At 40.4% G+C, this 25,013-nt stretch overlaps 1 protein-coding gene across 1 annotated transcript in view; it reads left to right on the top strand.

The window, feature by feature from the left end:
• Positions 1 to 9,559: 9,559 nt before the first annotated feature.
• Positions 9,560 to 25,013, top strand: part of rapgefl1 (Rap guanine nucleotide exchange factor (GEF)-like 1) — a 58,076-nt gene continuing 42,622 nt past the window's right edge. The window contains exons 1-3 of the mRNA XM_050069298.1: positions 9,560 to 9,635; positions 11,354 to 11,546; positions 12,737 to 13,041. Of these exons, the coding sequence (XP_049925255.1) occupies positions 9,560 to 9,635; positions 11,354 to 11,546; positions 12,737 to 13,041 (574 nt within the window). The remainder of the gene's footprint in view (positions 9,636 to 11,353; positions 11,547 to 12,736; positions 13,042 to 25,013) is intronic.

Below are 25,013 nucleotides of genomic sequence, written 5' to 3'. Positions count from 1 at the left end.
TGTCTGTCTGTCCCTTTCTCTCCTTTTGTTTATTCTTTCTCTCTCTTTGCCTTTCTTTCTCTTTTCTTTCTGTTTGTGTTTTGTCTTTCTTTTCTCTCATTTTCTCTTTTCTCTCTTTGCCTTTCTGTCTCTTACATTCTTTCTGTCGCTCTATTTCTTTCTCTTTTTCCCTTTTCTCTCTTCCTTTCTCCCTTTCTTTGTCTGTATGTCTCTTTCTCGATTTTTTCCCCTCTCCCTTACTACTTGTTTCTCTACCTGTTCTCTTTTTCTCTCCATCTTTCTTCCCCTCTGCTTTTCTTTTTATTTTCTTTCTTTCTCTCCTTTCTTTCCTAATTATCTTCTCATTGAAATCTACTTTATTCGTTCTATGCATATACATGTTTTCTTTCACCCTTTCTCTTATCATTCTTTCTCTTGTTCTTTCTCTCTCATTTCTTTTTGTCTTCCTCTCTTTGCCCTTTCCCTTTCTTTCTCTTTTATTCTGTTTCTATCGCTTTCTTTCTCTCCGTCATGCTATTTATTTACTCATTAAAGGCTACTAATTCATTGTAACCTCTTTCTCTTTCTCTCTCTCTTACACACACACACACACACACACACACACACACACACACACACACACACACCTGCTCTGACCGTTAACATGAATATTCATAACCTGGAGGGGGAGGGGAGCCATTATGTAAACTCTGATTGACAGGCTCTGACAGCCAATCAGAGTGCAGACAGTGTCTCCATCTCATGAATATTCAGCAGCAGCTGCACAACACAAAGGGAGACTCAGCTGTTAAAGGACCAGACCGCTCATTCTGTCTCACTTTAACCCTTTAACTGCCTGAACCCTCTGTGATGATGTCGTTACAAACTCATGGAGCTTCATTCAAACACTGAGAACTCTGTTTAACTTGCATTTTGTATGACATCCTTTAACTCCTTTATTGTAGTGGGGGGGTGGCTTATTGGTCACATGCCCTGCTGTAACCATGGCGATGAGCTCATGATGAGGACTTTGACAGCTGAGTGTGGATGATGATGTAACTGTTGGTTTCAGAACATGAAGTGGACTGATGTGGAGCCCCCTGCCGTCTAATTGGCTCATTATCGATGATGTAAGAGCCACTTGACCACTCGTACGTCAGTGTTTCTCTCTTTCTCTCTCACACACAAAATTTCTTTATCTTTGTCTTTATCCATTTCTGTCTGTCATTTATCTGTCTTTCTTCCCCTCTTTTTAGCTCCATCTCTTTTTCATGTTTGCCTTCCCTACTTTTTAGATTTCTTTTCTCCTCATTTCCTTCCTTTCTTCTGTCTATCTTTATGAAATATTTTCTTTCATATCTCCATGCCAGCAAACCGTGGCCAGAGATGTAATGTTCTCAGATTGTCAGTCTTCTGTAAGTGAAGACAGTCTGTCGCTGGAATCATACATGTCAATATAGTGATAACTTCCATTGCGCCAAAAATTTCACTTAATGTGTTTTATTAAATTCAAAGTCTTGACTACATACCATATGTGAGTCTGGACAGACATGAATGTAAATTGCAACTTGACTCATTAGCGGAAGAATACTACCACAAGGCAGAAGTTCCAGTTGTCTTTTATCCTTTTTTTTAATTGTGTGATTTTTAAAAGTTCTTTCTCACTTTTTCTTTCATCCTTTTTTCCTCAACTGTTTTTCAGTTTTCCTTTTTCTTTCCCTCTGTTGATGACCTTTATTCCTGTTTACTTCTTTCTTTCTTTCTTTCTTTCTTTCTTTCTTTCCTTTCTTCTCTGTCTTTTATATTTTGTGCCTTTTCTTTCTTTTTACATCAGTCCTCATATCACCTTTACTGCTCTCTGTTCTTTCCCTCTCTTTCTTTGGTAACCTGTCCAGGTTTCAGTCTTCTTCTTGTATTTATGAAACAAATTTGCTGATGTTTTGGGATCCAGCAGGACAAATGTGATGTTTGTATTTATGATCATAACCCTTAAAGCTATACTATTAATGATTTTTTTTTTAATCGATGTATAGACTGATACAGAAGTAATCCCTCTCAGTCATCACTGATGACCCACTACAAGTGTGTGGTGGTGTGTATATCTGCAGAGATTCGACCTCTGCTTGTATTTTCCTCTTATTTTGCTGTGTTTGAGATGTTTATGTTCACAGCCAGCAGGTGAGGTTGGGACTTTATAAAAAGGTGGCATCCAGGTGCCAGAATGTAAGCAGCATGCATCCAAGAGGAAGCCACGAACATCACAGACACATCTCCAAAAATAGGCAAATATAGTGAATCTGGGGTTAGCTTTGACTTTAGCTGGTAATATTGTGTTCAAACTGTGACCGACAAGTCCTGTGTAGAATATAGCTATTTCAAGAAATAGAAAATCGGTTAGTGATGACAGCTGCCACCATTTACATCACCTGCTACCAGATCAGCCAATAGCAGACTTCATTTTCAGTAGCCGTGTTTTAACCTGTGGAGGGCAGTCGCTATGCATGTTTATAACATTAAGAATTCAAATACTTTGCACCAAAATGTCAACACTTTGACCTCAATCCATCTATAACACCACTAAATACCCATTTACATTGGCGTGGATGGATTACTGAATGGGACTACTGGGCACAGGCCCAGGTGCCCAAAGTGTCAGGGGCCCCATGGCCTTCACCTGCAAAATGTCATCCAAATTAGCACGTACCGACCAAGGCTATTCAACAAGAGATGGGATACACATTTTGATCCCATGGGAGCGATGAGGTATGACACGTGCAATTTAATCGGAGCTGAGATTTTGGAGAGTTACAGCAGACGGCACTAGATGGGAAGGGATGGTGTTCGCTCAGGTGCTCTTTGGGTGCGTTTAGCCTGACAGATCTTCTAATTTAACATTACCCTTGAATGGATGGTGGTTGATATACAATACGTTCAGACAGAAAGCTTTTGTTTATGATGTTTTATCAAGCCCCTTCTAGTAATTGTAATTCTCACTCATGTCTTTATTTTTCATGTAACAAATTGCGTATCAAGGCTGACTGCGTACACCTTTGTGAACCACATCAGTCACCCCCATGCTCTATGATAGTGGGCCAGCTATTAAGCCTTTCAGCAAGTGCAAACCAGATTTTACTGCACGTGTCTGATCCCCAAATATGTGACGTAATATAACGCTGTGACTTCTCCTATTTTCAACCTCCTTGGTACCAGCCAGAAAGAGACTCAAAATGACCACCAAGAGATGCAAAGGAACTGCAAGGAGACACAGAATAACTACAAAAACAAGCAAAACAACCCCAATGAGACACAATATGACTACAAGGCAACACAAAATGACCATAAAAGATACAAAATTACCTCAATGAGAAACAAAATGAACACGAAGAGACACAAAACTGTAAAAAGATGCATGACGGCTACAAAGAGATGCAAAACCAGCACAAAGTCTGTGTGTATTGCTGCTATGTGGTGTGGCCCTTTGCATATCTGTGCCCAGGGGCCCATTGTCTCATTATCTGCCCATTTACATTGGTTTTCAGCTTCAAAAAGTGGTTTGGGTCTTTAGTTTTTCTGTAAAATGTACGACTCCCTGAGCAGATGAAAGTTATTTGCTCTAACTAATAATTGTTGTCAGGGTCAGAGAGATGGAGTCAAGACAAAGTTAGCTTATCTTAGCATAAAGACTGGAGACAGGGAAGCATCTAGCCTGGCTCTGTCTCACTGATTAACACTTTAGATGTCACCTTTGTCTAACACCTACTGCGTATCTGACCTGCTAATTAAGCCAAAGTTAACACACTAATCTTCACCTCTTATGTTTCAACCAAAAGCACCTGTTCATATTTAGTTTCATGACACATGTTCATTCATTGTGTAGCTATATGTGACATTTCCCCACAAGCTCCAGACAAACGAACCATCTACGCTGTTAAACGTGAGTGTGTGTCTCCCAGTATGAGTCACGTGACTGCTTTCTGCAGAGTGGGCTTCTGAGCGTGTGCAGAAGTGAGCTCCCATTCTGTCAGCCTGCCGATGTCACACGCACACACGCACAGAGTCAACCTTGAGCCTGTTCACACACATGTTCACTGATGCATTGGACATAAACATACTGTTCAAATCTAGACATGAATGTGCACACACTGACTGCATTATGTAACACACACACTGTCTTGTTGTCTTGTCAGTCTGATGCTGACCTCAGTTGTTCCTTAAATATGGTCATTGTGTCGGCTCCTTTCTGAGTTTTGGTGTTTCTGAAACGGTTTTACGCTGAACTCCAGATGAGTTCTGGCTCAGTCACAGTTTCAAAAACGTATGTTCTTGTGAAGTTGTTGTGATGTTTTTTCGGAAGAAGTATTTAGATCATTTATTGAGGAGTACTAATACCACAGTAGACAGATACTCTGTTACAAGTAGAAGTCCTGCAGTCAAAATCTTACTTAGAAGTAAGATAAAAGAACAAAAGTATTGGCATCAAAATATACTTTAAAAAGTGTAAGTACAAGTATAACTACTCTATGTAGAATGGCTCATTTCAGAATAATGTATATTATTGGATTATTGATGCATTAATGAGTTCATCACTTTAATGTAGCAGTGAGTAAAGGTGGAGCTCATTTTAATCACATTATATACTGCTAGGTAGCCTAATCTATAACACCATTATTTTCATCATTATATTTTTTATAATTTATTTGCTTATAATTATAATTCGTATTAATAATCTGAACCTGACAAGTAACAAATGCCACAAATAAATGTAATGGAGTAAGAAATACAATGTTTGGGAGGTCTCATTTATCCAGTCATATGTTCAGTACTTCCTACGCACATGCATTTTGGCTAAAACGTTACGATATAAAACAATTCCACCAGTACTAATGTGCCCTGAGCATGTGGGTGCGTATGAGCTCCGCTTGGGCAGAATTCAAATGCAGCGCTACTGAAAATGAGACCATTTGGAATGGCGTGTTTTAAATTGGAATATGTTAACAAAAAATGCAGGTATATGCACTTATGCGCTTAGTTTATACTGCATAAGTGGTATGAGAGTTTGTAAACAGATGTTTTATATACACTCACTGACCACTTTATTAGGTACACCTTGTTAGTACTGGGTTGGACCCCTATTGCCTTCAGAACTGCCTTAATTCTCGGTGTCATAGATTCAACAAGGTGCTGGAAACATTCCTCAGTGATTTTGGTCCCCATTGACATGATAGCATCACGCAGTTGCTGCAGATTTGTCAGCTGCACATCCATGATGTGAATCTCCTGTTCCACCACATCCCAAAGGTGCTCTATTGGATTGAGATCTGGTGACTGTGGAGGCCATTGGAGTACAGTGAACTCATTGTCATGTTCAAGAAACCAGTTTGAGATGATTTGAGCTTTGTGACATGGTGCGTTATCCTGCTGGAAGTAGCCATCAGAAGATGGGTACACTGTGGTCATAAAGGGATGGACACGGTCAGCAACAATACTCAGGTAGGCTGTGGTGTTTAAACCATGCTCAGTTGGTACTAAGGGGCCCAAAGTGTGGCAAGAAAATCTCCCCCACACCATTACACCACCACCACCAGCCTGAACCGTTGATACAAGACAGGATGGATCATTGCTTTCATGTTGTTTACGCCAAATTCTGACCCTATCATCTGAATGTGGCAGCTTCATGTTGTTTACGCCAAATTCTGACCCTATCATCTGAATGTGGCAGCAGAAATTGAGACTCATCAGACCAGGCAATGTTTTTCCAATCTTCTATTGTCCAATTTTGGTGAGCCTGTGTGAACTGTAGCCTCAGTTTCCTGTTCATAGCTGACAGGAGTGGCACCCAGTGTGGTCTATCTTCTATCATCTTAATAAACCAGTCTGGCCATTCTCCTCTGATCTCTGGCATCAACAAGGCATGCTCGCCCAGAGAACTGTTGCTCAGTGGATATTTTCTTTTTCCGGACCATCCTCTGTAAACCCTAGAGATGGTTTTGCATGAAAATCCCAGTAGATCAGCAGTTTCTGAAATACTCAGACCAGCCTGTCTGCCACCAACAACCATGCCACCTTCAAAGTCACTTAAATCACCTTTCTTCTCCATTCTGATGCTCGGTGTGAACTTCAGCAGGTCATCTTGACCATGTCTACATGACAAAATACATTGAGTTGCTCCCACGGGATTGGCTGATTAGCTAAATGTGTTAAAGAGCACTTGAACAGGTGTACCTAATAAAGTGGCCGGTAAGTGTAGTTTTGCTGTTGTTAAGTCCTCGTTCACTTCAGTTCATTAAGAATGTTCCTCTTTTGTGGATTTTTCATCCACTGTACAAGCATGGGAAAAAAAGTTTTCTTCAGGATTTCAAGGTAACACACAGTGAGTAACTGATATACAAAGTCATTCAGCGGGTAAAGTAGTCTTTTAAATACGGTACTTTAGTAAATGAACTTAGTTATTTTCCACCACCGGCTTGACCAGCTATCATCTCGAAACAACTTCTAATATTCACACAACAGAGGTGGATGAAAAGAGGCATGAATTCACACTTTCTTTTGACGATTTTGTGGAAATTCAATAAAATAAATGACAAATTTGGATGGAGACTTGGCAGAAACACTTTGTACAAACTATTTTAAACACAAACATGTACTGGGGAATATTTTAGTAACGATACGACTAGGAGTACTACTACTACTCTTTCTGTCACACCAGTAAAATATCAGCTTGCAGTGTTTGTTTATAGATTTCTAGTAGAGTAGTTGTAGCTGCTGTCAGTGGCTGTGGTGTTTGTGTTTATAAAAGACAGGTCCTGACAACATTAATCATTAAATGTCAGTGTTAAATTCTTGGTCTGAGGTTATGGTGAAGATGGAGGCTGTTAGGCATGTTGTGGTTATACGTCTCCAGAGAATGAATGTGAGTCCTCTCCTCCCTGTTTGCAGTCAGGTGATGGAGGTGGTGTCCGTTTACAGTAACATATTGCAAACTGAGGAAGATGAGTCAGTGTGCATGTTGAAATAAGATGTGTGTGTGTCTCCAGTTACAGTTTGGGGTTATGGATCTGTGACCATAAACGATCAGATTACAACACACACACACACACACAATGACTACGAACATACAGATCAATAAAGGGTCATGCGACTGTATTGGGTATCAGTTCTCAGCAGATGTTTACATGTTGTTGTTGACACACATACATACACACTTTGTAAGAACCTTTACTGACATAATCCAATGCTCAAGTCCCTAATCGAGACCTGATCCCAACACTAACCCAAAAGCTGAGCGTAAAATGTCAAACAGCCTTGAATTAATGACGTCTGTGCAAAATGTTATCACTTAAAAATGTCCTCGTTTTCTAAAAGTGTCTTACTCATTAAAAAGGTCTATTTACAAAAAAAGGACTGTCCTTACTTTCCAGAAATATTTCCGCTACTCATTTATAAAGGGTTCCCTTTTCCCAAAAAGTGTCTTCACTTTCCCAAAACGTAACCTCTTTTTTTTTTTTTAAATATCTTCATGTTCCCAAATGGCTCCACTTTAACAAAAATATCCCCACTTTTTTAAAAATGTCCTCACTTTCCAAAGATGATCTTGTTTTAAAAAGTCTATTTTTTTAAACAAAAAGAAATCCTCTTTTTCCTAAAGTGCATCCAAGTCCCCAAAATGGCCCCACTTTCTAAAAATGTTAAAGCAACACAATGGAGTAGGAACCCGGACACAAAAAAGACTATAAAATGTGGCTGCTTTACGGCATGCATCATATGCCCCTCCTCGTCATATCCCCCTCCTCTCTTTAGAGTAGCGTAGTCGAACCAAGGTGAACGAAGTTGGACGTGGTTGTTATGGCTGAAGCGATGAAGAAAAGGAAGAAGGTGAAGGTGTTGTCCGAGGAGACAAAGAAAAGAAAATGGGAGAGTGATAAAACAAGAGCTCGAACAAGGATTAATATTTGCCCGGCTTTCACTTGCTTGCGAGAGCTGAAAGAGGAGGGATGCCCGACCGATGGTGACCTGGCACTGTTACTGCTGTTACCCTCTACTTAGGAGACTCACTGTCTGCAGGTCGGCTGCCTCAGGTATATTTTAAGATAAAGTGTTAGCCTACATACAGACAGCTTTCATTTTAGTTTGTCTTTAACACTTTGCTGTTAGCACCGCGAGCGCGATGTGCTTGTGTCGACCACGATCGTAAATCATAATAGCGGTGAAAGAGAGACTGCGGACAGAGCAGATTGAAATATGATGATTGCGCATTACACGGCCAGCATGCGGAAATATTTTTGCGACAGTTGTAACAGACAATACCGTGTTTTCGCCTGTAGGGGGACCCCGTGAGGTAAAAAGTGCAATCCTCTATTGTGTTGCTTTAATACCGTATGAAATTTTACTCATTTTCTGAAATGTCCCAATTTTGTTTATTCATATCCACGCTCTCTAAAAATGTCCCCATATTTCAAAATGTCCTCACTTTCCAAAGATGTTCTTACTTGTTTTAAAAAGTATATTTTTTTAAAGAAGTCCTCTTCTTCCAAAAGTGCATCCAAGTCCCCAAAATGCCCCCACTTTCTAAAAATGTTCATACCCAATGAAATTTTACTCATTTTCTGAAATATCCCCATTTCTCATTACTATCCTCACTACAAAACCATCCATACTTTCTGAAAATGTCCCCACATTTCAAAACGTCCTCACTTAAGTCTCTTATTTTAGAGAAAAAGGTAATTTTCTTTTTTTTAATGACTTATTCATTTTAAATTTCCATATACAAAACAACAGTCAATATAATACTACAGCTCATGTATATCTCCGTACACCCTCCCCATCCTGTGTGAACCTGAGCACAAGAAAAACAGGGGTAAACAACCACTCAATAATGTGGCTTCATAGAGATAAAATTAAGAAAACAAATGAAATAACAAATATATTAATCCACAGAACAGATAAAAACTTTAAGAACATAAAATCCCCCTGAAAGTACCTGCATGTGCCTCCACCTTCCCCTTATTCTTGGGCACTTATAAAGGCAATATGAAAAATGTCCTCATTTATTTAAAAAGTATACTAATTTCAGGAATCTTGAACTGCAGCTTCTTTTCTTCTGTCAGATTTCCAATGGTTTTACTTATGTGACTGTATCTAAATGATTGTTACTGGAGCCTCAGTCTGCTGTAATATGAAGGAAATAATCAACAAAATCTTACACTGGACTGATGTTTGTTTACAGATACTCAATTTTAAAACACTGACCAGGACCAGGAGCAAAAAACGCAATCCGGACTTTAAATGATATTAACAGATCAGTTTCCAATGCCAAACGCTACTTCAGACAGAGGCCCGGGCCCCAACACCTTGAGGTCATGGTGGCAGAAGAATGGCGGGACAGTGGGTCTCAGGATCTTGTCACAGTATTTCTGTGCATTCAAAATGCCCTGTTAAAAATGCACCTGTACTTGTGTGAAGCTTATGCCAGCCCACACCACGGGTACAGTGTAAACTGGGCTTCATCTGTGAAGAGAACTTTTCTCCAAAGTGCCAGATGCCATCAGTGATGAGCAGTTGCCCACTCAAGTCAGTTATAATGATGAACTGCTGTCAGGTCAAGACCATGGTGAGGACAGTGAGCATGCAGATGAGCTTCCCTGAGACAGACAACGACGGTTTGTGCAAATATTCTTTGGTTGGGCAAACCAATTATTACATCAGGTGAGGACACTGCTGTAGAGGTCCTGAGCTGTTGTGGTTACACATGGTCTGTGGTTGTGAGGCCGGTTGGATGTACTGCCAAATTCATGGAAACGACATTGGAGACATCGTTGTGAAATGAACATTTAGTTCAAGGGCAACAGTTCTGGTAGACATTCCTGCAATCAGCATGCCAATGGCACGCTACCTCAAAAACATCTGTGACATTGTGTTATGCAGTTTTGAGTGGCCTTTTATTGTGACCATCCCGAGGCACACCTGTGTAGTAGGCTAATGATGTCACACCTGTCAGGTGGATGGATTATGTTGGAAAAGGAGAAGTGCTCACACACAGATTTTCACATATTTGCGACAAAAATTTGTGTTACTGTGAAAAAGAGTTGAAAGTCTTAGACCTTTTATTTAAACTAAATGTGTTCAGTAGGCTCTATCTATCTATCTATCTATCTATCTTGTATAATAATTACTTTTTATACTTCAAGTACATTTAGTTTATAATACGTGTGTTCTTTTACCTAACCAAGATTTGAATGAAACTAATGCAGTAGCCTACTTGAGAGCTGGCTAAATCAGGGAACTAAATATTCTGCTGGATGAAATCAATCTTTTCTGTGATAAATGAGATCTCGCGGTGTTTTAGTCTCAGACCTGAATCACAGTAAATGTACTGATGAATATTACTGCTGCTTGTCGTCAGGGATATTTTCATTTCCATCAATTTTACAGCACTGGAAGTAAATGTGCATGCGCGCCCGTGCTGTCGGTGTGTCGGGAGCGCGCAACTGCAGCAGATCAGAGAGGGGGGGGTGGGAGGAGGGAAGGGGGAGTGTGAATGTTACGAGTCACTTCTCATTCCACTAATTTAGCAGAAAGGGAGGAGAGAGGGAGGTAGAGAGAGCCTGGCGGTGTATTGGAGAGCTGAGAGGGGACCGTGAGGCGGACTGTCGAAGCCTCTGCAGTAAAAACACCAGCGCTGCTGAGAAAACCTACAACACCCAAACGCACCGGGCCGGGCGAGTTTAATTCCTCCAGGTGTGTGAGGAGGAAAAACCGCGGACGCAGAGAAAAAAATCCTGTTACGTCGACCATTCATCCGCCGTTTATCTCGGTGATATCAGCTGCTGCTCGTAGCCTACAACACGCACACAGTGTTCCGGTTCACCTCACGGAGAAGCCACCGGACAGCTGCAGAGGCACGAGGCGGAGAGGAACAGCTCTGTGTGGGGTTCATATTCTCGGGTTTTCCACCCACGGACTGGGGAACTCGGTCCCGGAACCGTTGCTCGGTGTTTACGCGGCGGCTGCAGAGAGCGAGGAGCGGGGGGAGGAGGACGTGGTGAAGCCAGGGAGGAGCGGCCGAGGGCTGCGGCCACACGGAGCAGGTTTCTGCCAGAATTTCTTTGGCGAAAAGGGGTTTATTTCACGGTGCGGCGATATCCGGGATAGAGGAGCAGGACTCCGCCGCCCACCTCCACCAACACTCTCCTCCACCTCTGTAAATGGGTTAAAAATCGATTTGTTCTTCCAGAGCAGCCGTGCAGAGCCTCGGAGGGTCCGTTCACACCTGCTAACACCTGCACAGCCCGACCTGCGGGGGCTTATGATGTAGCCCCCACCTCTGCTCCGTTTCTCTGCATCACCATCCTTTAAAACATCCACCTCCACCCACCAGTGTATCGNCCGCTCGAGAAGTTCCTAAAGAAGCAGACCACGGCTCTGACCCGGGCCGGGGGCTTTGTTGGCGGGGTGGCGGACAAGGCCAGCGGGGGGACGGGGGCGTCCCGCAGGAGGGCCAGCCTGTCCCGGGTCGTTCCCTTCTTCAGGGAGACGTCACCGGAGAGCGGCCAGGCTCGGGAGGTGTTCAGGTGAATGGTCATTTTTAAATGATGGAGTCACTCTTAAATGAAAACGTGACACAGGATGGAGAACATAGATACATGTCTTTAACCGGGCATGGCCGGATTAACTCGTGAACGGGCCCTGGGGTCAAAAATGAGCACAGGGGGCCCCAGTTGGCCCCCGGATTGTTGTATCTAAGTTACACATAGATGCATATTTAGAAATCTGCACCTCAGGGACCTGGATTCTGCTGGTAATATAAAGATGGTGTGTTCAAGCTACTACAGGGTGTTATGGTCTTTGATCACATAGTTTTGGTCTCCTGGAGCTTCACCTAAAAACTTAAGGGTGAAATTGAAAGTTACATTTTTAACTTGTTATCCAGCATTTTTTATTTCCATATTTTTGATCAACCAACATTTTAATTCAATATGTCCAAAGACTACATGCTCCATTCTGCTCTTCTTCTTCATTGGAACATTAAGTGTTCAGAAATACTGGATTTAAATGTTGGTTTTGTCTTTTGCAAAAATATTTTATCAACCCACGGGATATCTTTTAGATTATGAAGTACTTTTGAAGATGAAACTCACTGCTCGATAATAAGTCGACCAAACTAACAGTCTATGCAGCCATGTTAGCAGGCTGTTCTAAGACACAGCATGTGTTGAGCTAAGTGGGGCAGTTATTGGTTTTGTGGTCCAGATTTAACCAATTTGCTGCACTTTGTTTTCGGCCTTGTATTAAAGGAGGTACTCCAGTTATTTAGTAATGCATGTCCATAATAAAGTTTGAAAACTCAGATTTTAAAGAATGCTCCAGCAGTGGTTGAGATATTCTGACATTTAGGCCCTAAACGCTCCTACAGTTTCCCATAAATTATCAGCAAAACTTGGCTGCAACTTACAGCAGTTTTCTCGATCAACTGATTAATCGGTTGGTCAATAAAATGTCAAAACAATTTCCTGAAGTCGAAGGTCATCTCTTCAAAGGTCTTGTTTTGTCCGACAGTCAGATGCCCCAAAATATGCAGAGAAAGAAAAATTAAGAAGTCTGAGACATTGCAGTTGTAATTTTCATGAGCATGATAACAGGAAGTAGATTAGGAGGTGTGAAAACATTTAGATATTTTTTCCATCTTTTAATAATTTTGTTAGTAAAACATTCATGAAACATTAATTGTATACAAACTTTTAAACCTTTGATCCCTCCACAGCCCCGACAGTGAGGACCCCCCCTCCTGGCCCTCAGCCACGGGGCCCGGTCTGGTCACCGTGCCCAACAGCGCTAACAGCTCCGGTTCTGGTTCTGGAGGAGGAGACGTCCGCAGCCCGTCTCTGTCCAGCGACGAGCAGAGCTCTGAGGCCAGCCTGATCACAGAAACCAGCGTGGGAGGAGTAGGAGGAGTAGGAGTAGGCGTTGGAGGAGGAGGGGGGACGCCTCTTCCACCTGACACACCGGACAACCTGACCCTCGCTGTGCTGGACAGTGCGGCGGGAAAACGCACCGCAGTCTGCACAGGTAAGACCGGCAGCTTTTTTTACTGTATTTCTCAGGACGTCCAACTTGGCTGTTGGAGGAGGTGAAGCTCACTAAGTATCCTCCTGATGAAGCACTGGTGTGATCTTTTGTCTTTTTACTTCCTCACTTCTACATGAAAAGTGTATCTGCTGCTAGTGACCAACGTATGCGCTCACTTCAGCAAATATCTGACTAGTTTGACAAAATAATGCTCTGCGTGAAGGAGTGACAGAGCTGATGGAATTCATTATTTTTATATAAAGCTGTTGTCCTAAATCCCCAATACAGTTCTTGTCTGACTATACTCCTCAGCAGTCATGGAAATAAACTAAAGCACTGTACTTTAATAGGTATTTGTACCCTACTTGAGTGTTTTCATTGTCTGCTACTTTGTACTTTACTACGTCTCAGAGGGACATATTCTACTCTTTGCTGCACTACATGTATTTATAAACTCTAGTTACTTTCCAGATTCAGATTAATAATACAAAAAAGAATATAGATAAAAAATATATAAATGAATTTACAGTAGCTCCACCTTTACCAGCTGCAACATTAAAGTGATGAACACATGAATGTATAAATAATTATAATCCAATAAAATGGATTATAATTATTGATGCAGATTGGCTGAAGCTGTGTTTGTTCCCAAACTCCAGATCCAGGCTTTCTTTGTGTTAGCTGGCTCAACAAAACCTAAATCCCAGTCAGAGATAACAGGTACCACAGTGGTGGTTATCACTGTCCTTGTTAAGCAGGTTTACATCCTCAGGCTCAGTGCGTTCCTATAAAAGGGGGCGTTGACTCTCCCACTGCACAAAATGGACCAACCGCGTGCCGCCCACATCAGCCTATGAAGAATATGAAAAAAATATTACAGCAAAAAGCAACACTGCTGCTGACAAGAGAGGAGTGCTGGCAGAAAATTACCAATACAATTAACAAGTTAGTATATTTATTTTTCCACCGTTTACTTCTAACGGGACAGCTGCACATTCTTCACCTCTCAAATTTGATGCAGCAGATTTAAACATACACGAACTGCATTTCAGTCTGACACTGTCTGTAATGGAGATGTGAAAATCACTTAAGGTTTCGGCCAAATCAGAGTGAAATAAATGTTACTGATTGAATATTTTCTGTGATAAATACAATTAGACAAATCAGTTTTCTAATTTGTGTTCTGTTAGCCACAAAATACCAGCAGTTTAAAAGGGACTTCAACAAATCAGGACCAAGTAGCCAGAGAGATGTTAATTTTTAACAGGTGGGACTGATTGATTGAACAATTAATATTCAATATTTCATTTTGAGATGTAAGTGGTTATGTTTTCTGGAAAGATGCTCGGTGTCTGGTCTTGTTTTGGCATCGCCGCAGTCTCAAAACATAAGAGGAGACATACTGGTTTTGAACTGCTGTGGGAAGAATGAACAACTTAGAGGCCGTCCATTTTGATTAAAATATTTTTTTTCACTGTCTACTTGCTCTCCTTAGAGAACAAGCCATGTAGAATTACTTTTCTGTGTGCATATCTCATTCGTTGGAGTTACAATGCATTGTGCAGTGCAGATATTCTATGGCCGAGTAGCATCATGTGACATGATTTAACACATGCAATTGGTCTCTGAGTTTCCTGGCTGCTAGGTAGTTCAATGAGAGCAAGAATAACCTTGTGAATAAAATAAAACAATATTCTTGGTCAGATTTTCTGCATCATCAACTGAATGCATGTAAGTTCTTGAGGTAACGTGATGTATACATTTTGCTTTACTGGATGTGCACAGCTTAGTTCAGTGGTATTGTTAATGTAACATTACAGCTCAACAAGCTTGCATTTATAACATATTCCTTTAGCTGAGAATCTGTATTGCTCATAGATTGAGACTGTAACTCAACTTACTGCCTGCGGGCCAAATTTGGCCCCCCAACCATTTTATGATTCACAATAAGAATAAAGCTGCTTTTTAGCTGATTTCAAGCCAAAAATCTGAACATAAACTGATCCTGACCAGGTTGTGCAGCATAAGTTACTATGGAGATTTAAAAGAGAACTCCTTTGTGACTACTGGCTTTAGACTTAACGAACCTTGCTTAATCTTGCGTCATGGTACACCCCTCTGGACAGGAGCAACTAACATTAGAGCAGGCAAACGCACAGTTTAGTACATTCTTTACATTTCAGCTCATGTTTTTAGTTATGGAATCTCTGTATACTGAGGATCTGTGTGACTACAACTCCATTTGACACACCTGCTGTTAGTGCTGAGCAATAAACTGCATTTTCATTGTCATCGCGAGATGAACATGCACGATCAACAGACTGCCAGAGATGCGATGAATGTGAGATAGAACTTTATTTAAACCTGCGGTCAGGGTCTGAAGTCAACACCCACCAAGTGCAAAATGCAGTGGATTTTCTGTTTGGTGACCAGCCACACTGGGGGGGTCAATGTTTATACCAAGTCAGGTAAATGGACTGCACTCATATAGTGCCTTTCTAGTCATCCGACCACTCACAGTGCTTTTTACACTACAAGTCACATTCACCTATTCACACACACTTTCATACACTGGTGTCCGAAGCTACCATACAAGGTGCCACCTGCTACTCAGTTTTTAAGACACTCAAACATCGATGGAAGCATCATCGGGAGCAATTTGGGGTTGCTCAAGGATATTTCGGCATGTGGACTTGAGGAGCTGGGGTTCGAAGCGCTGATCTTCGGTTGGTCTACCTCCTGAGCCACAGGTAGTTAAAACTCTCAGTTTGACATAGTGGCCAAACTGTGTAACTGCAACGTCCAGATCTGTCACATGATACCACGGGGCCATAAAAGACTTTTTCCCATAGGACGTATATTATGAAAGAGATTCCTGTAAATCAGTGGATACACTCCCCACATCATCAGTGTCACAACCCATGTGAAATGATTTATTTACTATCAGATCCATTCGGACCGATAACATTTTTTAAGTCTAGAAGAGCTGCACGATTAAATCATTTTGCCCCCATTCAAGTTAGCGGTGCACTAAACCAAAAATTAGCTGCTCGGCCAGTGAAGTCTCTAGTGCGCCTGCTGTATGGGCCCAATGATGTGGAAGATCTGAGTAATTTTATACACAGACAGATTTTGCACATAAACTTTTTTGGCCTTGTCCAATGCTGAGCAACTTTCAAAGGAATGTAAGGGGCCCCGCCCCCAAAGCTGTATCCAGGTCTCATTATACATCCATGTTTCTACTGTGTTTTGGTGTCTTTTATGGCTGTGCTACATCTGTCCTCTGCTGTCTGTCTGTGTTGGAGTTGGACACTCACACAGGACCAGGGACTTCATGGTGCATTCAGGTACACCTGTAAACTGTGTAATACTACATTGCTTTGCTGTAGGGACTTGATGCAGATTTTCCTCATATTGTGGAGGCCAAATGACAGCTAACAGACGGTCAATTGACTATTAAAAATGCTAAAAATCAGAGCTGCATTTTCATTATTAGTGAAAAGTCAAAGAGCTACAAGCCAAAAAGAGCTAAAAGGATCCGTTGATAAGGAAATTAATCTGGCATCAATTTTTAAGCAAAAAAAGTCCCAAAATTCTCCAGTGTCTGAATTTTCTGTTTTCTATCTCAGTAATCTGAATCTCTTTCTGTTTTGGACTGTTGGTTGAACAATACATGATATTTGAAGACACCACCTTAGAATTTCTTTTTGCTATTTTTATGACATTGTATTGACCAAAGACAGATTGATAATGAAAATAGTTGATAGCTGCAGCTCTAGATTTCATATTTCAAGCTAAAGACGTGTCGCGTGCAAAGAATAGGCAGCTGCTGCAGGAAGAACTGGGGGGAACAAATTCAATTTGACATTTTAGGATTGGTCCTCGCTGTCTCTGCTCGAGTTAAGATGCTCCGTGGTTTCTGTGAGAAAATATCATCCTCCAGATACAGCCTGTTTTCTGCAGGATGTTAAGTTCATAGTTCATAAAATACAGACTGTTCCTGCAGCCTCAGTGTGTGTGTGTGTGTGTGTGTGTGTGTGTGTGTGTGTGTTTCTGTGTGTGTAAACGTGTGTGTGGTTACATAATCGCTGCCGTCCTCTTTCAGAAACGCAGCCTGCTTATTACAGCTGAAGTGGGTGTGCATGCATGCGTGTACATATCTGTTCCTGCAGGAATGTTTGCCTGTGTGGTTGTGTGTGTGTGTGTGTGTGTGTGTGTGTGTGTAGCAGTGATTGCTGCAGGGTTTGTTTGTGTCCACGTTTCATTTGTATTTTTTCAGAAACACAAATTTAGAAGAATAGGGTAGAAAAGAAAAAAGATTTTTTTTAAAAAGCATTTGAAAAAGAATTTAAGCAGTCCTCCTATTTAAAAATAAAAAGAAATTAATTTTTTTTAAAAAATGAACAGAAAAAAAACATTTAACCTTAAGTGGTTTCTACTGTTTTTTTTCCCCGTTAAAGGGTTTTTTTTGGGGAGTTTTTCCTTATCTGCTGCGAGGGTCATAAGGACAGAGGGATGTCGTATGCTGTAAAGCCCTGTGAGGCAAATTGTGATTTGTGATATTGGGCTTTATAAATAAAATTGAAGTGGTGCTTAGATTATATAAATATTATAGAGTATTAAGCAATTGAGAAAAATGTATACGTTTTTAAAATATTCTGGAATAACAATCTAAAATGACGTGTTTTTAAAAAATCCTAATATTAAACAAAGAATTGTATATTTTTAAAAAACCTTAAACAAAAAAAGCCCCTTTTCTTTAAGCTGTGCCCACATTATATAAACATGTTAAATATTTCAATATTAAGCATTGTAGAATATATTAAAAAGCATGCATTCTGAAATAAAACCAACTTTAAATGGCATGCAAAATAAAGCACTATTTAAAAAAATGCCCCATTCACAAAAAATTGTAAATATTTTAAAAATATATTTGCATTTAATAGGGGTGGGGAAAAAAATCTATACAGCATAGTATCACAATATTTTTGTGTGGCAGTATTGTATCATCACACAGTGCCAAGTATCGATTTTTTGTTATATAAATTATTAAAATTACAGCTACAAATTACACTTTAGGTAGCCTACTACAATACTTTAATCAATTGCTTTTTCACTTTACTAGATACATTTTGCTGCTGCAAAAGAATGGCTGAAGTGAGATGAACAGTCTGAAAAATTTTAAAATATTTTATTAGTTTTAACAGATGTTGACAAAGTTTTCCTTTGGGCACATAATTTACAGTTGAAAAAAGGTAATAAATTGCAGTATATTTTATCGCAATACTCGGCATATCGCAACATATACAATATTGTATCGTTACTTAAGTATCATGATAATGTCGTATTGTGGATTCTCATTTAATGCTGCCTGCCTTATACAAATATGAGATGTTATGATGTTAAATATTTTATTAAAAAAATATTCTAATATAAGCAGATGTGCCTGGCGGAGATAATAACTGAGCATAGCGTAATAAAAGCTGATAATGTAATAATCAGCACATAATGTCAGAAAAGCATATCACCTATCAGAGGGTCCAGTAGGTACATAATCTACTGCAGTGTCTAAAAATTGGTCAAAACATAATTTAATATGAAGACTATCCCTCTACAGACATGGTCACCAACTCTCTGCACATTTCACAGTATAGTGAAAACTGTAAAAAGATCAGATTAATTTCTGCTGCCACCTGTCAGGTGTTTGAAGTGCCAACGAACTCATGTGATAAAAGGAACACAAAGCGTCTTGTTCATGTTCAACTCGTTCACGTTCAGATATAAATATACGTTTGTGAAGCACAGTGTGGTTGTTTGTGTCCATCACACGGTGTAGTCGTCTCTGTTGTGTAACTGTGTGATCGATGGAAGTGTTTCAAGGTTATTTTCAGCTTCTTTTGTCCCACAGAGACATGAAGACAAACGGCTGCAGATAAAGAAAAACCTTCTGATGTTCAGTGTTACTTAATATTCAGTGTTCATCTAATATGTTGACGGAAATCCTGCAGAGCACAAATTGTTAGATTTTAGTGGAAAACACATATTTATTTAGGCATGAAAACGTCCTGCTGATACTTATTTCTGCACTCATCACATTCATGAATAATCCAGCTCTTTGTTAATCTCAGAGGAAGCAGTATTATTATGGCATTTAATCAGTCTCAAAACCTGCACACATACAAACCAGGCATGTGCATGTGATAGCGGTGCATACAACATTATGCACGAGCTAAAAGCCATCCTCACTATGTGTGCACAAATGTGGTTCAGCAAGCATGGGGCTGTTACAAACACCCTCCCTTTTGACTCTCTCTATGCACTCCCAACTGCTCCCACCTGCTTGTCAAGTTGACTTTCAGACTTTTAGAATAGACAGTGGCTCATGTCTCCGCTCCTTTATACAATACTGGTGCTATGGGGGGAGATGACAAGACAGTGGAGTCTGCTGCAGTCATACAACGCTATCAGGGCAATGCCATGATGTTGCTCCCAAAAGATGAGCATCCCTCATCAAGCTAGTGACCCAGAGGTAGAGGTGGACAACTACATTCAACACAGAGCCATTAAATAATCCCAACGGATTCACCTCAACACCAAATGGCTCAACTCTGTTGTTAAACCAGTTAGGTAACATTAGCCGTGTGAACAGTTAGCCCAGTTGCTGTGTGTGTATGCAGGGCAGGCAGAAACTGTGTCTCCAGTGCAGAGCTCACACTCCCATGGCAGTCGAATACAACTAGGTGCAGCTCTACCATACAATAAGATTTCACCTATTTGAAATAAAAAGTAGTGGTCAAAAAGTAACGTTTTATGTTGAAGTAGCCTTGGACCATCATTGCATGAACGTCTTGAAAACGAACCCCGTTTTTCGTTTGGGGGTTCCCGGTCTAGACCGATTCACGTCTCCATAAATGTTCAAATCAAACATGTAATGTACTCACCTCATAGGCACAGATGTTAGGAAGGTGTACGGGGGTTGCCGTGTGTTTGTATATCCGTTATTGTTCAATAAACAAGCATTTTTTCTCGGGATGTCTTGAAATTTTCTTCACCCCTTCTTCGTCTTGCAATGAATGAGTGCACCGGCTTTCTACTGCGCCACAGCGCCTCAATAGCGGTTGGGAGGTGTATTGCACATTGGTAGTAAGTCTTGGTCCAAGGCTAGAGCCTACTACTACTACTACTACTACTACTACTACTACTAAGAGGTGAGTACATTACATGTTTGATTTGAACGTTTATGGAGACGTGAATCGGTCTAGACCGGGAACCCCCAAACAAAAAAACTGGGTTCGTTTTCAAGACGTTCATGCAATGAACGTCTTGGTCCAAGGCTAATGTTGAAGTAAACTTTTGGGCAATATTGTTCAAGGTTTTGTACAAGGCTTTACTTGTGGCTTTTATATGAGTCAGACTCAGTGTAGAGTAGAAAGATAGGGCTGGCAGGCAGCGCAGCAGCAGCAATGCTGTCTATGTCTACACTACAGGCATGTGAGCCACAGCAGTTCAGAGAGGTAGCCAACACGCACAGGTTGAGGTAGGCGGTGTAGCCCAAGCTTGACTCAGTTGCAGACAGGTAGTTGGCTTGGAGAGGAGTAATGTACAGAATTCACAGAATAGAATATAGAATAAATCGAATATGGATAAACAGTATGGGGTATGAATTCACTAGATATAGCCTACAGTGACATGCAAAAGTTTGCGCACCCCTGCTCAAAATTTCCTTTACTGTGAGTAGTTAACTAAGTAGTAGATGAACTGAACTCCAAAAGGCATGAAGTTAAAGGAAAAGGGTCTGAAGCAAAAGATTGGGCACCCTGCAGGTCAGTACTTTGTAGCGCCCCCTTTGGCAAGTGTCACAGCTTCTAAACACTTTGTAACCAGCTAAGAGTCTTTCAGTTCCTTTGAGATTTTCACCCATTTTTTCGCAAAAGGCTTCTAGTTCTGTGAGATTCTTGGGCCGTCTTCATGCACTGCTCTTTTGAGGTCCATCCACAGATTTTTAATGATGTTTAGGTCGGGGGACTGTGAGGGTCATGGCAAAACCTTCAGCTTGAGCCTCTTGAGGTAGTCCATCGTGGATTTCAAGGTGTGTTTAGGGTCATTGTCCTGTTGTAGAAGCCATTCACTCTTCATCTTAAGCTTTTTTTTTTTTTAAAGATGATGTGATGGTTTGCTTCCAGAATTTGCTGGAATTTAACTGAATCCATTCTTCCCTCTACCTGTGAGATATTCCCTGTGCCACTGGCTGCCCAAGGCAGCCAAGCCCAAGGCATGATCGATCCACGTCAGTATTTAACAGTTGGACAGGTGGTCTTTTCATGATATTCCTCACCCTTTTTTCTCCAAACGTACCTTTGCTCATTGCATTCAGTAAGTTCTATTTTAACTTTATCAGTCCATAGGAGTTTCCAAAAAGCATCAGGCTTGTTTAGATGTTCTTTTGCAAATGTCTGACGCTGAATTTTGTGGTGAGGACACAGAAGGTTTTCTCCAAATGACTCTTCTATGAAGGTCATATTTGTACAGGTGTCACTGCACAACAGAACAGTGCACCACCACTCCAGAGTCTGCTAAATCTTCCTGCAGGTCTTTTGCAGTTAAACGGGGGTTTTGATCTGCCTTTAAACTGAGGAAATGGCTACCTGAAAACACTTTGCTATCTTCTTATAGTCTTCTCCTACTTTGTGGGCATCAGTTATTTTAGTTCTCAGAGTGCTAGGCAGCTGTTTAGAAGAGCCCATGGCTGCTGATTGTTGGGGCAAGGTTTCAGGAGTCAGAGTATTTACAAAGCTTTGAAATTTGCATCACCTGGCCGTTCCTAACAATGATGGTGAACAAGCCTGAGTTCTAACAAGCTAATGGTCTGAGACCCTTGTAAAAGTTGTCTGAGAGCTCAAATGTCTTTGGGTGGTGCTCCTTTGGCATGGTGTTCCTTTCCTTTTTCACTCTAAAATTGTACAAAAAAAACACTAATCTTGCTTAGAATGTTGAAAAGCATGTTTCATCTTTAACTTCATGCCTTCATGCCTACTTACTTAACTATTCACAATAAATGAAATTTTGACCAGGGTCAACTTTTGCCTGCCACTGTATACAGTATGAACAGTAAAGTGGTATGAATACGCTAAGGTACATAGTAGAACATAGTAAGCAGTGCAGGTAAGTATAAAAGAATAAAACAAAGTGTTAAATACAAGTTGTGCTAATAGTAAACAATATAATAACAGCTGGAGGTATGATGATATCATTACAGTAAATACACTAGATCTGGTATGTACAGTACAGACACTGGTATAAATATAAATACTTTGTAAGGTCAGTATGTACAGTATGAGCTGTAGTGCACATGTATAAGTATGTGTGATTGTGTATAGTGCATTAAGAGTTATGCTAGATCAAGTAAGCCTCCCATGGGTTGGAATCGAACCTGTGGCCACTCTGGCAAGGATGCAGCCTTTGTATATGAGTACAGGTGAGCTAGTGGGTGCCACTCAGATGGCTTTTAATGGCCATATTTCTACACACAGTACTTAGGGTGACCAGACATCCCGGAAAATTTGGGACAGTCCCGAAATCCAAGCAGTTGTCCGAATCCTGAATCCTGCCCTAATTGTCCCAAAAATTACACTAGAGCAGAGTCTGGAGTAGTTATTGCCTGATAAAACATTAAAAACTGATCACGGTGATCAAGTCATCCAGCAGCTCCTGCCGGCTGCACATTGGCTGCAGCAGTTCCTACATGAATTGTGGGTGTTGTAGTTTTTAAATTGTGTACAGCAGTGGCGATGAAGTAGATGAAGAGAGCGCAAGTGCACGTTGCAGTGTAGCCTCTTGTTCTAACTGTTCAAAACTGTTCTACAGACTTGTTCTCTCAAATTGATACGTCTGTAACGAATGTACCAGGCGTCTTTTATTTTGTTAGCTTTTATCTTTTATTGAGTTTAAAGGACAAGTGCACTTACATTGATCACTTCCATAAAATAAAACGAGAAATTGGAAAAGAGGAAAAGATTGAAAAATTTGTTAAAATTAAATTAGGGAACTGATCACAGATGTATTGTCTCTGTGTGTTTTTACATCTATTGTTGCTTTAATTTGCAGCTATGCTTTCAATGAAGCTGACATGTGATGACAGTCAACTCAAAAGGAAACTCAAAGCTTTATATTGTCCCTAAATCGTCATGTTGTTGTATTGTGTTGTTGTAGCTCTTCATTAAAGATTTCATTTTCCTGCTGAGAATAATATTCCAATAAAAGACTCGTGTTTTTATGGCTCCTTCATTCAGTTGGATGGGAATATTCTCCTATGCAATTCTAAATCTGCATTATTTTACATTTCTTCAAAATTTAACCTGATCTTTGAGAATGTCTTTTTGATATCTACTCGATTTTAAAATAACGTTCAGTGGATTTGAGCTAAGTTTGGACTTTGTTTAGGAAAGACATCATGTGAGGAAAAATCCATTATTTGCTGTTTTGTTCTCATAACATTATCTAAGGCTTTAACTAGCTTTTACATCAACACTTTACAACAACAGCATTACCTACGGTGGCCCAGAGGGGACAGATAGTAGACAACAGTCTAAATGATAAATAGGATGAAATGTGAGTAACAGAAGCATTTTAGCAGCTATTTTTTAAACTTTAAAGAGCATTTCTTGCTTGGATCAAACTGCCGTGCTCCAGAAACAAACATTGTTTTGTCCATCTAACTGAGCTGCAGTCCAAAGGTCTGTGATTACCTTGTTTCTTACAGTTTCTAGAGACATAAACAGTTGGTTCTCACAGCAGATTAGTGCTCTGTTTTTACCCAATGCTTTGGACAAAGATTAAGTTCAGAGAGTTCAAGTTGTAGTTTTTTTTTACATTTATAAAAATAACTTTTTGTCATATTTGCTGAATTCTCACCATATTCACACAGAAGTATATAAGACTGATGATCTGTAGAGAAATATCATACTTCTCTGCCCATCCAAATTACTCTGCTTTCGTGCGTGTGAGTAATGTCATCAACCAATCAGAGCCGAGGAGTCTCTAACGCAGCTCAGTCATGTCACTGACTGTTCAAACTGTCAAACTCGACAGTGCTAATCAAATAGTATTCAAGATTCTGTTACTGTATTGCCTATTTCTCCCCTTCAGTGTTTTCAGAAACATATTTTGCTGTAAAATGAGAATGTTGGTCAGAGGGATGCATGATAAAATTGGCACGTCTTTAAAATGAAATATCGAAATAGGCCAACATGCTTTTTCTTATTTTGCACAATGAATGAATATTACATACATTGAAAAATATTGTATTTCACATTTCCATCTGCTGGTGGGACATCATAATAAAAGTATGCAGGCACAATATATGATGTTAATTCCACTACAGAAGAGACTTGATGATCACTAAAATTAGGTGGGGAAAAAAGTGGATATATCTATCGGTATTGGTTATCAGTCAAATGAGTTATGTATCGGCACATCGGATATCTGCAAAAAAAAATCCAACATTGTGTATCCCTAGTTAGTCTGGCTGGTGGGTTGTGCTTGGGACTCAGTTAAACTGTATTCAACATGGCGCCTGTATCATGAACTTTCTCATTTTACAACTAGTACACTAAAATAAAAACTTCTGAAGCTCGACATAGGCAATGCAGTAACAGAATCTTGATTCATATTTGATCAGCGCAGCTTAGTTTGACAATTTGAGCAGTGAATTACATGACTGACAGCTGTGTAAGAGACTCCTCGGCTCTGATTGGTTGTTTTTGGTGTGCCACGGCAGATTCTGGCAAATGCCATTGGAGGCAACAGGAGGTGGAGATATTTATTAAACACTTTAATGTTATTGTTTTCTAGTTGGGAGGGTTTTCCTGCTCGTCTCTGTTTTATATAGTTTTAAGCTGAACATACTCGCATTTTTGACTGTTGGCTTGACCGAACAAGACATGTCTCCTTTGACTCTTAGAAAGAGGGGTGGA

This window comes from Epinephelus moara, chromosome 18 (genome assembly GCF_006386435.1).
Source record: "Epinephelus moara isolate mb chromosome 18, YSFRI_EMoa_1.0, whole genome shotgun sequence".
In the NCBI taxonomy this organism is placed as follows: domain Eukaryota; kingdom Metazoa; phylum Chordata; class Actinopteri; order Perciformes; family Serranidae; genus Epinephelus; species Epinephelus moara.
This window is presented reverse-complemented; position numbering and strand designations above follow the sequence as displayed.